At 44.1% G+C, this 14,923-nt stretch overlaps 1 protein-coding gene across 3 annotated transcripts in view; it reads left to right on the top strand.

Annotated features, from left to right (window-relative positions):
- The window catches only part of SV2B (synaptic vesicle glycoprotein 2B), a 94,803-nt gene that overhangs the window by 29,028 nt on the left and 50,852 nt on the right, over positions 1 to 14,923 (top strand). For 2 of the 3 annotated variants that reach the window (XM_055555842.1, XM_055555841.1), the window contains exons 2-3: positions 10,865 to 11,045; positions 11,500 to 11,651. The exons of the other annotated variant lie outside the window; for it this stretch is intronic. In XM_055555842.1, the coding sequence (XP_055411817.1) occupies positions 10,865 to 11,045; positions 11,500 to 11,651 (333 nt within the window). The remainder of the gene's footprint in view (positions 1 to 10,864; positions 11,046 to 11,499; positions 11,652 to 14,923) is intronic. 3 annotated transcript variants of the gene reach the window in all.

Raw genomic sequence — 14,923 nt, 5'->3', positions numbered from 1 at the left:
AAAAGGAATCCAAATTGGAAAAGAAGAAGTAAAGCTCTCACTGTTTGCAGATGACATGATCCTCTACATAGAAAACCCTAAAGACTCCACCAGAAAATTACTAGAACTAATCAATGACTATAGTAAAGTTGCAGGGTATAAAATCAACACACAGAAATCCCTTGCATTCCTATACACTAATAATGAGAAAACAGAAAGAGAAATTAAGGAAACAATTCCATTCACCATTGCAACGGAAAGAATAAAATACTTAGGAATATATCTACCTAAAGAAACTAAAGACCTATATATAGAAAACTATAAAACACTGGTGAAAGAAATCAAAGAGGACACTAACAGATGGAGAAATATACCATGTTCATGGATTGGAAGAATCAATATAGTGAAAATGAGTATACTACCCAAAGAAATCTATAGATTCAATGCAATCCCTATCAAGCTACCAACAGCATTCTTCACAGAGCTAGAACAAATAATTTCACAATTTGTATGGAAACACAAAAAACCTTGAATAGCCAAAGCGATCTTGAGAAAGAAGAATGGAACTGGAGGAATCAACCTACCTGACTTCAGGCTCTACTACAAAGCCACAGTTATCAAGACAGTATGGTACTGGCACCAAGACAGAAATATAGATCAATGGAACAAAATAGAAAGCCCAGAGATTAATCCACGCACATATGGACACCTTATCTTTGACAAAGGAGGCAAGAATATACAATGGATTAAAGACAATCTCTTTAACAAGTGGTGCTGGGAACTCTGGTCAACCACTTGTAAAAGAATGAAACTAGAACACTTTCTAACACCATACACAAAAATAAACTCAAAATGGATTAAAGATCTCAACGTAAGACCAGAAACTATAAAACTCCTAGAGGAGAACATAGGCAAAACACTGCCTGACATACATCACAGCAGGATCCTCTATGACCCACCTCCCAGAATATTGGAAATAAAAGCAAAAATAAACAAATGGGACCTAATTAACCTTAAAAGCTTCTGCACATCAAAGGAAACTATTATCAAGGTGAAAAGACAGCCTTCAGAATGGGAGAAGATAATAGCAAATGAAGCAACTGACAAACAACTAATCTCGAGAATATACAAGCAACTCCTACAGCTCAACTCCAGAAAAATAAATGACCCAATCAAAAAATGGGCCAAAGAACTAAATAGACATTTCTCCAAAGAAGACATACAGATGGCTAACAAACACATGAAAAGATGCTCAACATCACTCATTATCAAAGAAATGCAAATCAAAACCACTATGAGGTACCATTTCACACCAGTCAGAATGGCTGCAATCCAAAAGTCTACAAGCAATAAATGTTGGAGAGGGTGTGGAGAAAAGGGAACCCTCTTCCACTGTTGGTGGGAATGCAAACTAGTACAGCCACTATGGAGAACAGTGTGGAGATTCCTTAAAAAACTGGAAATAGACCTGCCTTATGATCCAGCAATCCCACTGCTCTCACTGTAGTAAAGTTGCAGGGTATAAAATCAACACACAGAAATCCCTTGCATTCCTATACACTAATAATGAGAAAACAGAAAGAGAAATTAAGGAAACAATTCCATTCACCATTGCAACGGAAAGAATAAAATACTTAGGAATATATCTATTATATTATATTATATATATATAATATATATTAGGGATATATATATATATATATAATATATATTAGGGATTTCTGTGTGTTGATTTTATACCCTGCAACTTTACTATAGTGAGAGCAGTGGCATACACACTGAGGAAACCAGAAGGGAAAGAGACACGTGTACCCCAATGTTCATGGCAGCACTGTTTATAATAGCCAGGACATGGAAGCAACCTAGATGTCCATCAGCAGATGAATGGATAAGAAAGCTGTGGTACATATACACAATGGAGTATTATTCAGCCATTAAAAAGAATACATTTGAATCAGTTCTAATGAGGTGGATGAAACTGGAGCCTATTATACAGAGTGAAGTAAGCCAGAAAGAAAAACACCAATACAGTATACTAACGCATATATATGGAATTTAGAAAGATGGTAACAATAACCCTGTGTACGAGACAGCAAAAGAGACACTGATGTATAGAACAGTCTTATGGACTCTGTGGGAGAGGGAGAGGGTGGGAAGATTTGGGAGAATGGCATTGAAACATGTAAAATATCATGTATGAAACGAGTTGCCAGTCCAGGTTCGATGCACGATACTGGATGCTTGGGGCTGGTGCACTGGGACGACCCAGAGGGATGGAATGGGGAGGGAGGAGGGAGGAGGGTTCAGGATGGGGAACACATGTATACCTGTGGCGGATTCATTTTGATATTTGGCAAAACTAATACAGTTATGTAAAGTTTAAAAATAAAATAAAATTAAAAAAAAAAAGTCATTTGGCTTTACCAAAATAATTTGAAAATGTATGTCCACAAAAAATCCACCCACTGAAGCTTATAGCAACTTTATTCATAATTGCTCATACTTGGAAGCAACAAAGATCTCCTTCAGTAGGTGAATGGACAGACCAACAGTGGCATAGCAATACAGTGGGATATTATTCTTTGCGTTGGGTTTGTTTTTATAATCTGACAATTTTCTTCCTGAGAAATCTACAGAATTTCATATTTCTCTTTTTATATTTTTTACAAGTGAATGGGAAGGCAGCTTGGAAGTTGCATGCTTAGTTGACTGTTAGTAATCCTGTGGACTGTAGCCTGCCAGGCTCCTCTGTCCATGGGTTTTCCCAGGCAAGAATACTGGAGCGGGTTGTCATTTACTTTTCAGGGGATCTTCCTGATCCAGGGATCGAACCTGTGTCTCCTGCATCTCCCGCATTGACAGGAGGTTCTTTACCACAGTGCCACCTGGGAAGCCCAGTTTGGAGGTTAGCTACTTCAGTAATCAGTTTGCAGATATGGTGGTCAGCCCTTGGAGGGTGAGAGGATGTCTCTCAAATTATGCAACCAGTGAACAAGATCTTTGGGTTCCGGGGACCAGGATTCTCATCGCTACCCCTCCCTGTGTTTCCCTGAGGGTGGGTGTACACTAGCCTCTCACTACTCAGAGTGTGGTCCATGGATCAGCGCACCAGTCCTGCTAGAAAGGCAAAATCTCAAGCCCCAACTCAGACCTATTGAGCTGAGAATTAGAATCTGATATTAAAAAGATCCCTCCGTGATTTGTGTGCACAGTGAAACTGGAGAAGTGCTGAAGATAGCTTTATTGAAGTAAGAGAAAAATAGAACTTCTTTTGGACTCTGGTGTTTTTCTCTGTGGTGGGGCCAGGGTATGGGGTGTATGCATGCATGCTAAGTCGCTTCAGTCGCGTCCGACTCTGCGCGACCCTATGGACAGCAGCCCACCAGGCTCCTCTGTTCATGGAATTCTCTAGGCAAGAATACTGGAGTGGGTTGCCAGTTCCTTCTCCAGGGGTGTATAGATGGGTTCTTACCAAATGTCCTGACCATTTGTCTGATTCCTGTCTCCCCTTCTCCTAAACTTGTAGGCCCACAGGCATGTAGACAGCACATGTACATGCAATCATACATGTGTACGCATGTTCTCTCTCGCACACATACACCCTCTGCGCCATTTATGAGCTGGCCTCGGTCCTCACCAGCCCCAGTTCCTCGCCAGGTGTCCCACGTCTACTGCACTCTGTTCACACGGAACTCCTTGCTGGTAGTTGCCCTCGCACATCAGGCGCTGTTTCTGCCTCCCTGTCTTTGCACCTGCTGTCTGCTCCCGTCTGTGATATATCCCATCACCAAGGTGGAACCCTGACTAACTTTTTTTAAAATCTGAAATTCAATTTTATTTTATTTTTTAAATTGTTATTGCAGTATGGTTGCTTTTACAATGTGTGAGTTTCTGCTGTACAGCAACTATATATATATATATATATATATATGTATATATATATATACACACACACACACACGTGTGTGTGTGTGTGCTTGGTTGCTCAGTCATGTCTGACTTTTTGTGCACCCATGGACTGTAGCCTGCCAGGCTCCTCTGTCCGTGGGATTCTCCAGACAAGAATACTGGAGTGGGTTGCTATTCCCTTCTCAAAGGGATCTTCATGACCCAGGGACCAAATCCGGGTCTCCTGTCTAGTGGCCAGTGCTGAGTCCGTGTTTGCTGTTTTGCTGCTGTTATAGGATGCATTAGGCTTCTTAAGTGTGTTGAGTACTTCAGATTGGTTCAGTTCAGTCACTCAGTCATGTCTGACTCTTTGCGACCCTATGGACTGCAGCACACCAGGCTTCCCTGTCCATCACCAACTCCCAGAGCTTGCTCAAACTCATGTCCATTGAGTCAGTTATGCCATCCAACCATCTCATCCTCTGTCATTCCCTTCTCCTTCCGCCTTCAATCTTTCCCAGCAACAGGGTCTTTTCCAATGAGTCGGTTCTTTGCATCAGGTGGCCAAAGTATTGGAGCTTCTGCTTCAGCATCAGTCCTTCCAATGAATATTCAAGATTGATTTCCTTTAGGTGGACTGGTTAGATCTCCTTGCTGTCCAAGGGACTCTCAAGAGTCTTCTCCAACACCACGGATCAAAAGCATCAATTCTTCTGTGTTCAACTTTCTTTATAGTCCAACTCTCACATTCATACATGACTACTGGAAAAACCATAGTTTTGACTAGTTGGACCTTTGTTGGCAAAGTAATGTCTCTGCTTTTTAATATGCTGTCAAGGTTTGTCATAGCTTTTCTTCCAAGGAGCAAGCGTCTTTTAATTTCTCGGCTGCAGTCACCATCTGCAGTGATTTTGGAGCCCCAAACAATAAAGTCTGCTACTGTTTTCATTGTTTCCCCATCTATTTCCTATGAAGTGATGGGACCAGATTCCATGATCTTATTTTTCTGAATGTTGAGCTTTAAGCCAACTTTTTCACTCTACTCTTTTACTTTCATCAAGAGGCTCTTTAGATCTTCTGTACTTTACTTTCTGCTATAAGGGTGGTGTCATCTGCATATCTGAGGTTATTGATAATTCTCCTGGCAATCTTGATTCCAGCTTGTGCTTCATCCAGTCTGGCATTTCTCAAGATGTACTCTGCATAGAAGTTAAATAAGCAGGGTGACAATATACAGCCTTGATGTACTTCTTTCCCGATTTGGAACCAGTCTGTTATTCCATGTCCAGTTCTAACTGTTGCTTCTTGACCTGCGTACAGATTTCTCAGGAGGCAGGTTAGGTGGTCTGATATTCCTGTCTCTTTAAGAATTTTCCACACTTTGTTGTGATCCACACAGTCAAAGGCTTTGGCATAGTCAATAAAGCAGAAGTAGATGTTTTTCTGAAACTTTCTTGCTTCTTCGATGATCCAGAGGATGTTGGCAATTTGATCTCTGGGTCCTCTACCTTTCCTAAAACCAGCTTGAACATCTGGAAGTTCACGGTTTACATACTGTTGAAGCCTGGCTTGGATAATTTTGAACATTACTTTGCTAGCATGTGAGATGAGTGCATTTGTGCAGTAGTTTGAGCATTCTTTGGCATTGCCTTTCTTTGGGATTGGAATGAAAACTGACATTTTCCAGTCCCATGGCCACTGCTGAGTTTTCCAAATTTGCTGGCATATTGTGTGCAGCACTTTCACAGCATCATCTTTTAGGATTTGAAGGAGCTCAGCTGGAATTCCATCATCTCCACTAGCTTTGTTCATAGTGATGCTTTCTAAGGACCACTTGACTTCACATTCCAGGATGTCTGGCTCTAGGTGAGTGATCACACCATTGTGGTTATCTGGGTCATGAAGATCTTTTTTGTACAGTTCTTCTGTGTATTCTTGTCACCTCTTCTTAATATCTTCTGCTTCTGTTAGGTCCATACCATTTCTGTCCTTTATTGTGCCCATCTGTGCATGAAATGTTCCCTTGGTATCTCTAATTTTCTTGAAGAGATCTCTAGTCTTTCCCATTCTATTGTTTCCCTCTATTTCTTTGCATTGATCGCTGAGGAAGGCTTTCTTATCTCTCCTTGCTATTCTTTGGAACTCTGCATTCAGATGGGTATATCTTTCCTTTTCTCCTTTGCCTTTAGCTTCTCTTCTTTTCTCAGCTATTTGTAAGGCCTCCCCAGACAGCCATTTTGCCTTGTTGCATTTTTTTTTCTTGAGGATGGTCTTGATCACTGCCTCTTGTACAATGTCACGAACCTCTGTCCATAGTTCTTCAGGCACTCTGTCTATCGATCTAGTCCCTTAAATCTATTTGTCACTTCTGCTGTATTTAGGTCATACCTGAATGGTCTAGTGGTTTTCCCTACTTTCTTCAATCTGAGTCTGAATTTGGCAATAAGGAGTTCATGATCTGAATAAGCCACTCCCGGTCTTATTTTTGCTGACTGTACAGTAGAGAGCTTCTCCATCTTTGGCTGCAAAGAATATAACCACCTGATTTCAGTGTTGACCATCTGATGATGTCCATGTGTAGAGCCTTCTCTTATGTTGTTGGAAGAGGGTCTTTGCTGTGACCAGTGTGTTCTCTTGGCAAAGCTATGTTAGCCTTTGACCTGCTTCGTTTTGTACTCCAAGGCCAAATTTGCCTGGTACTTCAGGTAGCTCTTGACTTTCTACTTTTGTATTCCAGGCCTCTATAAGGAAGAGGACATCTTTTTTGGGTGTTAGTTCTAGAAGGTCTTATAGGCCTTCATAGAACCATTCAACTTCAGCTTCTTCAGCATTACTGGTTGAAGTATATACTTGCTACCCCATTATCTATTCCTGTATAACTCAGTGGCTTAAAGCCACTGTATCATCTGCTTTGCTCATGGAGCTGTATTTTGGGTGGGAATTCCCTCCTCCTCCTCCCTTCCTTTATTCCCCTAAATATCTATTTATTTATTTATTTGACTGTGTCTGGTCTTAGTTGCAGCATGTGGAATCTTCACTGAGGCTTATGGACCTCCTAGCTTGACTCACAGGCTTAGTTGCTCGGGCCATGTGAGATCTGAGTTCCCTGACTAGGGATCAAACCTGTGTCTCTTGCATTGCAAGGTAGATTCTTAACCACTGGACAATCAGGGATTCTAAACTACTGGACCCCCTTCCTCCCTTTCACTATCTCTTTCTTTATTCCAAATGTTTACTCACCAGGTATCACGAGACCAACACAAGTCATTTGTTGGCTGAATGGGATGCTGGAAATTCTAGGCAGTGTTCAGTCGCTTAGTCATGTCCTCTTTGCAACCCCATGGACTGCAGCACACCAGGCTCCCCTGTCCTTCACTACCTCCCGGAGTTTGTGCAAACTCATCATGTCCACTTGAATAGGTGATGCCATCCAACCATCTCCTCCTTTGCCACCCCCGTCTCCTCCTGCCCACAGTCTTTCTCAGCATCTAGGCAGGGAGCTGTAGTAAAATGAGGCCTACCAAACTTGGAAGCTGCACATACCTACCTGGGGAAAATAGTTCCCTCTCCGCCCTGGTCTAGAAGCCTGAATTACCAAGCATAAGGAATGATGTAAAACTCCCTTGTGAACTGGGCTGGTGGTGAGCTCCCAGGGGTCTATCTGGGAGGGGAGAAGAAGGGCAGGGCATCTCATATGTGGGGCTCTGGCCATGGGTGTTGTGTTAGGTAGGTTGTCTAAGTCTGAGGAGGTAGAACCTAGTTCTTTCCTGGGGAAGGCCTGGTTGGGCAGGGGCAGAGTTTGGGACTTTTCTGATTGGTTGGGGCATCAGATGCTGGTAGGAAACTAGCATGGACCAGGCGCAAAGCCAGTCATGCAGACTAGTGCGCCTGGTGAGAGTAACAGGAAAGCTACAGCCCGACCCAGGCACGAACCCAATTCATTCTTTTAAAAAATATTTATTTACTTTTATTTTGCTTATTTTTGGCTGTGCTGGGTGTTTATTTCTGTGCACAGGCTTTGTCTAGTTGTAACGAGTGAGGGCTACTCTCTAGTTGAGATGCATGGGCTTCTCACCACGGTGGCTTCTCTTGTTGAGAAGCACAGGCTTTAGGGAGGCAGGTCAGTAGTTGCTGCACACAGGCTTAATTGCCTGGAAGCATGTGGGATCTTCCCAGACCAGAGATCCAACCAGTGTCCCCTGCATTGCACGGTGGACCACTAGGGAAGCCCCCAATTCATTCTTGATAGAGATGGATCATGGCCACAGAAGATGGTTTTAAGACACCCTCTTCAATGAGTCAGAGAAGGCAATGGCACCCCACTCCAGTACTCTTTCCTGGAAAATCCCATGGACAGAGGAGCCTGGTAGGCTGCAGTTCATGGGGTCGCTGAGGGTTGAACACAACTGAATGACTTCACTTTCACTTTCATGCATTGGAGAAGGAAATGGCAACCCACTCCAGTATTCTTGCCTGGAGAATCCCAGGGACGGAGGAGCCTGGTGGGCTGCCATCTCTGGGGTCGCACAGAGTCGGACACGCCTGAAGCGACTTAGCAGCAGCAGCAGCAGCAGCATCAATGAGTAAGGCATTGAGACATAACACTCAATGGCTAAGAACTGGGCAAGATTAAGTCTGCCAGGAGCCAGATTCTGAAAGCCCTTGGCTGGTCAGGGCTGAATCAGGCAGATAAACTCAGAGTCTAGTGGGAACACTAATCAGACATCATTACAGTACAGCATGACCCAGGCCTGAGCTGGGTTTGCAAGTCTTGGCTTATTTTCTCAAACACAAATGTCAATGACCTAATAAAGTGGGAGATTGCTCACTATATTTTCTAAGCTGTGGGCTGAGAAACTGGTAAAATAGTAGTGGAGAAAAACCCTGGGCCCAGGAGCATAGGTGCAGCAATTTTCCCTGGACGTGCCCGCATCTGACTCACCGCAGGCCTTTGCCCAAGTGCCCCAGTTCCCCGAGGGACCCTGAACCATCTTGTTTGGAGGTGCCACCTCCCACTCTGATTCTCCCTGTCTCTGCCTCCGTGTTACTTTTCTCTGTATCACTTTCAGCAACCCACTTACTGTATATTTCACTCACTCACTCATCATCTCTTTTCCCAACGAGAATGTAAGGGCCACGAAGGCAGGGATTTTCATACATTTGTCTCCTGCTGTATTCCCAGTAATGAAAACATGGGCTAAGTCACTTCAGTCATGTCCGACTCTTTGTGACCCCATGGACTGTAGCCTGCCAGGCTTCTCTGTCCATGGGATTTCCCAGGCAAGAGTACTGGAGTGGGTTGCCATGCCCTCCTCCAGGGGATCTTCCTGACCAGGGATCGAACCTGAGTTTCTTATTTTTTTGCCTTGACAGGTGGGTTCTTTACCACTAGCACCACCAAATAGCACTTAACTAATAACAGGCATTGAATGAATGCTTGTAGACTCATAGGCATGGTTCCTTGATTGATGTCATATATGGAAGGGAAAAAGGAAATGGCTTATTTCATGGCTTTGAATTGTGTGGAGGTGAAAAGTGACGAGGCGTGTGAGTGAAGGAAATCCTAGTTAGTGAAAACCACTGACAGCATCAAAGTTATCTTCTTTTCATCTCATAAATAAAATAATAAAAGAAGGAAACCTGCCACCGGGAAGGTAAAGCAGAGCGTAGTTCCATTGCTCCTTTTGGGGACCTCCCTTCAAGTTGATTAAACAGCTAATGAAGATTTTGGCTGTACATGGGCCCTTCCCAGCACACATCTGCCTAAATAAAGTATCCACGGGTCAGGAGAAGCTTCCTTTTCGTGAAAGATAAATGATCTTCTTCATCTGATTTACAGTCAAGGTTGAGCAAAAGGACACTTACCTAATTTGTATTCAGGATTTCCACTGTATGAAAGACGTTCTCCAGAATTTCCTTCTTGGGTTTAGTATATAATGTATCAATATATTCTTAGCAACAGTCGTTGATAAATAGTAAGTATTCAGTTTTTAGTTGGAAAGAATTATCTGTGAGCTTCTAGAGATCTTCCACTTCTCTGAGGATGCTGGGTTCATTGGAATTCCATAAATGTGTCTACAACAGTGTATTTATATTACTATATCTTAAGGTAACCGATGGGGCTTCCCCAGTGGCTCAGTGGTAAAGAATCCGCCTGCCAATGCAGGAGACCTGGGTTGGATTCCTGGGTGAGGAAGATCCCCTGGAGGAGGAAATGGCAAACTACTCCAGTATGCTTGCCTGGAGAATCCCATGGACAGAGGAGCCTGGCGGGCTACAGTTCATGGGGTCACAAAGAGTCAGACACGACTGAGCGACTAAACCACCACCAGGGTAATTGATTGTATTACAAAGCACGTAGAAGTTACGCCTGTTGGAGAAAGGCTAGCTCATGGCTGCTCTCTTCTACATTCTCCTGAGAAATCTCAACATTTAAAGTAATTACAGTCCAATTTAAAAAAATCTGAACATTGGCTGTGGCTTGGAAAAGGTTCTTCTTGGGTGTTTACTAAAGTAAACTGTCTTGTTGGTAGTTGCTCTTATCACTCTCGTCTTTGCCCTCCCAATGGTCCCCATACCTGCCTCACCACACTTTTTCCTGGGAAATTTGTCTTTAAGCATAACCCCGCAGGTAAGGACATTTGAGGCACTGCCACTTTTTTGTTTAAAAATAAAAATGACAGAATTTCCTTCAGCTGCACATTACGCATTTCAAAGAAAGGTACGTCAAACCCAGTTCTGGTTGATCTATTTTAGCACGTGTACATATGTGTCAACCTGGTGAGGCTGTTATTTTCTGAATAGCGTTCCTCAGAAGTCGCATTTGTCCAACATGTCTAATTTGCCGCCGACATCTGTCACACTCCACCTTTTGTGTCTGTGACACAGAATTTCTAGGATGCATTAAGATGGGCATCAGGTTTTCTAAAACACCGCACGGTCTCTAATCTCTTGTCTCCTCTCTCCACCCTCCTCTCTCTCTTTCTCTTCCTCACAGGGCTGATAGTCTACCTAGGAATGATGGGGGGAGCCTTCGTCCTGGGGGGCCTGGCTGATAAGCTGGGGAGGAAGCGAGTCCTCAGCATCTCCCTGGCCATCAATGCTTCCTTTGCCTCCCTCTCCTCCTTCGTACAGGGATATGGAGCTTTCCTCTTCTGCAGACTCATCTCAGGCATAGGGTACGTAATCACAGAGGTTCAGCTGGCCCCTCCTGCCATCCATCCATCCTGGTACCTTGCCTCTGAGTGGTTCTCCAGAAAACCTTGAACTGAATTCTGCTTTTTAATTTCTGGCTGTACCTCACGGCATGTGGTGCCTTATTCCCCAACCAGGAGTCGAACCCATGCCTCCTGCAGTGGAAGGCAGAGTCTTAACCACTGGACCACCAGGGAAGTTCTTGAATTCTTGTGTGACTTCCACGATACTGTGTTAAGGTTGAATCTTAGAAAGGGGTTAGGTTGCAAAGTCAGTGTATAAGGTCAAAAGAACCTAACGCTGCCTTAGGCTGGTCTTTTGAATTTACTGGGTTGTTTCACCACTTGGCCCAAGGGCGGGACACGGAGATTGGGTTCCTGGTCTGACTGTTTTTAGTGTCTGACTTGATTCTTCCTTTCTGGTGTTTTCTCTCTTCAGTATTGGGGGTGCTCTGCCCATCGTGTTTGCATATTTTTCTGAATTCTTGTCCCGGGAGAAGCGAGGAGAGCATCTCAGTTGGCTGGGCATCTTCTGGATGACTGGTGGCATCTATGCATCTGCCATGGCCTGGAGCATCATCCCGCACTACGGTGAGTACAGAAAGCTTCAAAGGGCCAATGGGCCTTTGTTCCGAGACACCTGCATCCGAACAGCACTTCCTGTCCTCAGCCTTAATCCCACATTCTCATACACAGTTCCTGAGTACAACCTGGATCTTTCTAAAGAACTTCCAGCACTGGAGACACATTGCTAATTTCAGTACACGTCTGTCTGGAAATAATACAGTCTACCCTCCCTCTTCTCCCCCCTCCTTCTCTCCTTTCCTCTCTTTTATTTGAAAGGATTACGACTTTCATCTCCAGCCCTCCTCCTCACAGCAAATTAGGCTCTATTCCCTTCTCCAGGGGATCTTCCTGACCTAGAGATCGAACCTGGGTCTCCTGCATTGCAGGTGGATTCTTTATCATCTGAGCCACCCAGGAAGCCCTTTAAGGCAAACTTCATCTCCAGTTCTCCTCCTCACAATGAGTTAGGCTCAGTAACTCCTTTTTATAGATGGTGTAGCAGAGGCCAAGAAGTTGGTGACTCGGCCAGATTGATGACTTGGCCTTGGCGTGACCTTGAATCCTGACGCCCCCTCCCTCGCAGCGCAGTGCTCTCATGCATTTTCCATTTTACTTCCTGCTGTCCCTCTTTTGGTTGCAGACATGGAGCAGCCCTTACAGACAAGGTCTTGGTTTCAGCCGAGACAATTTTATTATCTTGGTTAATTGTGAAAACTGGATTTTCTGGACAGAGACTTGGCAACATTAACTTTCACTATTGGATTTTATTAAGAGTAAAGTAGGGAGAAGGCAGCAGTTTTGAATTTGATTATACCTTTGGGGTATCCTGGGTAATGCCATTAACATCCTTCAAAATTATTTTTGGCAAACTACAGATTACGGATGTAGGCTTTGCCATCATCTAGAATCCTGCAGACCATAGGGAGGAGCAGACAACTGCCCCTGAAGTTAGCCAACACTTCTCCACCCATTTCCCTCCTTGGGGTGTGTGTGTGCGTGTGTGCGTTTATTAAAGTACAGTTTGTTTGCAATGTTGTGTTACTTTCAGGTGTACAGGATTGTGAGTCAGTTACTCTTTTTCAGATTCTTTCCCCATATAGTTTATTACAAAATATAGAGAATGGTTCCTATGCTATATAGTAGGTTCTTGCTGCTGCTGCTGCTGCTAAATTGCTTCAGTCGTGTTCGACTCTGGGCGACCCCATAGACGGCAGCCCATAAGGCTCCGCCGTCCCTGGGGTTCTCCAGGCAAGAACACTGGAGTGGGTTGCCATTTCCTTCTCCAATGCATGAAAGTGAAAAGTGAAAGTGAAGTCATTCAGTCATGTCTGACTCTTCACGACCCCATGGACTGCAGCCCACCAGGCTCCCCCGTCCCTGGGATTCTCCAGGCAAGAACACTGGAGTGGGTTGCCATTTCCTTCTCCAATGCATGAAAGTGAAAAGTGAAAGTGAAGTCCCTCAGTCGTGTCTGACTCTTCGCGACCCCATGGAGATGATGTGGGTTTGATCCCTGGGTGGGGAAAATACCCTGGAGGAGGGCATAACAACCTACTCCAGTATTCTTGCCTGGAGAATCCTATGGACAGAGGAGCCTGGTGGGCTACAGTCCATAGGGTTGCAAAGAGTCAGACACAACTGAAGCGACTTAGCATGCATGCATGCAGTATTCCATAATATATGTTACGTGTTCTTCATCCGTTCCTCTGTCCCATGATGAACAGCAACATTTAGCAGCAACATTTAGGTTGCTTCCATGTCTTGGCTACTGTAAATGGTGCTGCTGTGAACACTGGGGTGCATGTAGCTTTTTGAATTAGAATTTTCTCCAGATAATGCCCAGGAGTGGGATTGCAGGATCATATGGTAATTCTATCTTTAGTTTTTTAGGGAACCTCTATACTGTTCTCCATGGGAGGATGTACCAATTTGCATCTCCACCAATAGCGTAGGAGGGTTACTTTGTCTCTTGGCATGCTTGTTTTAAATCTAAACCTCTCTGTTGTCTGTTCTGGACTAATGGAGGCTTCAGCATTATCTTTTTAAGAAGAAGCAATCTTCTTGGATTGGTGTAGTTAAGGAGATGCTGGGTATATTACCCTGAGAACCTGATCAACCCTGAAATCTTGGTTTAACACCAAAGATATTTTCCCCTCCTTCAAAGCTGGCTGGTCTTTCTGATCTGTGGGCAGCTCTGCTCCTCAGTAATCTTAGGGCTCAGGTTCCTCCCAGCCTGTGCTCTCCCCTCTTCAGCATGTAACCTACATGCTGGTTCAGGAAAACAGCATGGGCAGTTGCATGTGGGTGCTTTTGAAGGGCAGGGTAGGAAGTGGATCACATCCTCTTTGCTCACATCCCCTTGGCCCCAAATCTGTAATGCGACCACACACTACGGCAAAGGACGCCGGGCAGTGTAACCTGGCTGTGTGCCCTGAAGCTGGAGGAAATGGGTTTGAGACCATATCCCACTGGATTTTGTATTAGAAACAGAGAAAGAAATATGAACAGAAACAATGAAATAAAGAGTTGACGTTTTCCAGGTAATTCTGTTACCATAGGCAGTTCTCCCTGGAGAAGGGCATGGCAACCCACACCAGTATTCTTGCCTGCAGAATCCCATGGACAAAGGAGCCTGGCAGGCTACAGTCCATCAGGTCACAGGTGGATACGACTGAAGCGCCTAAACGTGCACACAGGCAGTTTTTCATAATTTTAGATACAAAACTGTATTATTCCCCATATTAGGCTCTGCATTCTACCCTTCCCCTAAAGGCACACTTTAATTATCCAGGCTGTTGGTTACATGGGTCCAAGGAATTGCTTTTGTCCTTGCTATTAATATAATATCATTTCCCCTGGTCATTGGTCCAAATGTGTTAACAGTAAGAAACTATTTCTACATATAAATTGAATTAGAAAAATTTGCTGGGAGGGGAATAAATAGATTCTGGATAAAAGCTAAGTCAAAATAGCGGGGCTCTGTAATTTGGGACAAGTCACTCTAGCTTGTCTAGGCTTGGTTCCTTCATCTATAAAATGAAGGGAGAAAGAAGCAAAAGGAATTGACTCTAGAGATTTGATCTGTGCCAGCCTTTACAGCCAGCAGTTCTTAGGATGCAAAGAATGTCGAGAAAACTTTGGAGATGATTCTAGTACTTGGCCTGGCTTCCCTCCAAGCTGCATTAGCAATTCTGGCCGTTTGCAGACTGCTTGTTCTGTAAGGGGACCGCCCCCACAACCAACCAATGAGCAAAGGTTCTTGGCTTCACTCTGATTGGATCAGCTTAGGTCATATG

This window comes from Bubalus kerabau, chromosome 19 (assembly GCF_029407905.1).
Source record: "Bubalus kerabau isolate K-KA32 ecotype Philippines breed swamp buffalo chromosome 19, PCC_UOA_SB_1v2, whole genome shotgun sequence".
Lineage (NCBI taxonomy): Eukaryota > Metazoa > Chordata > Mammalia > Artiodactyla > Bovidae > Bubalus > Bubalus kerabau.
The sequence above is the reverse complement of the archived record's forward strand: the minus strand, read 5'-3'. Positions and strand labels throughout refer to the sequence as shown.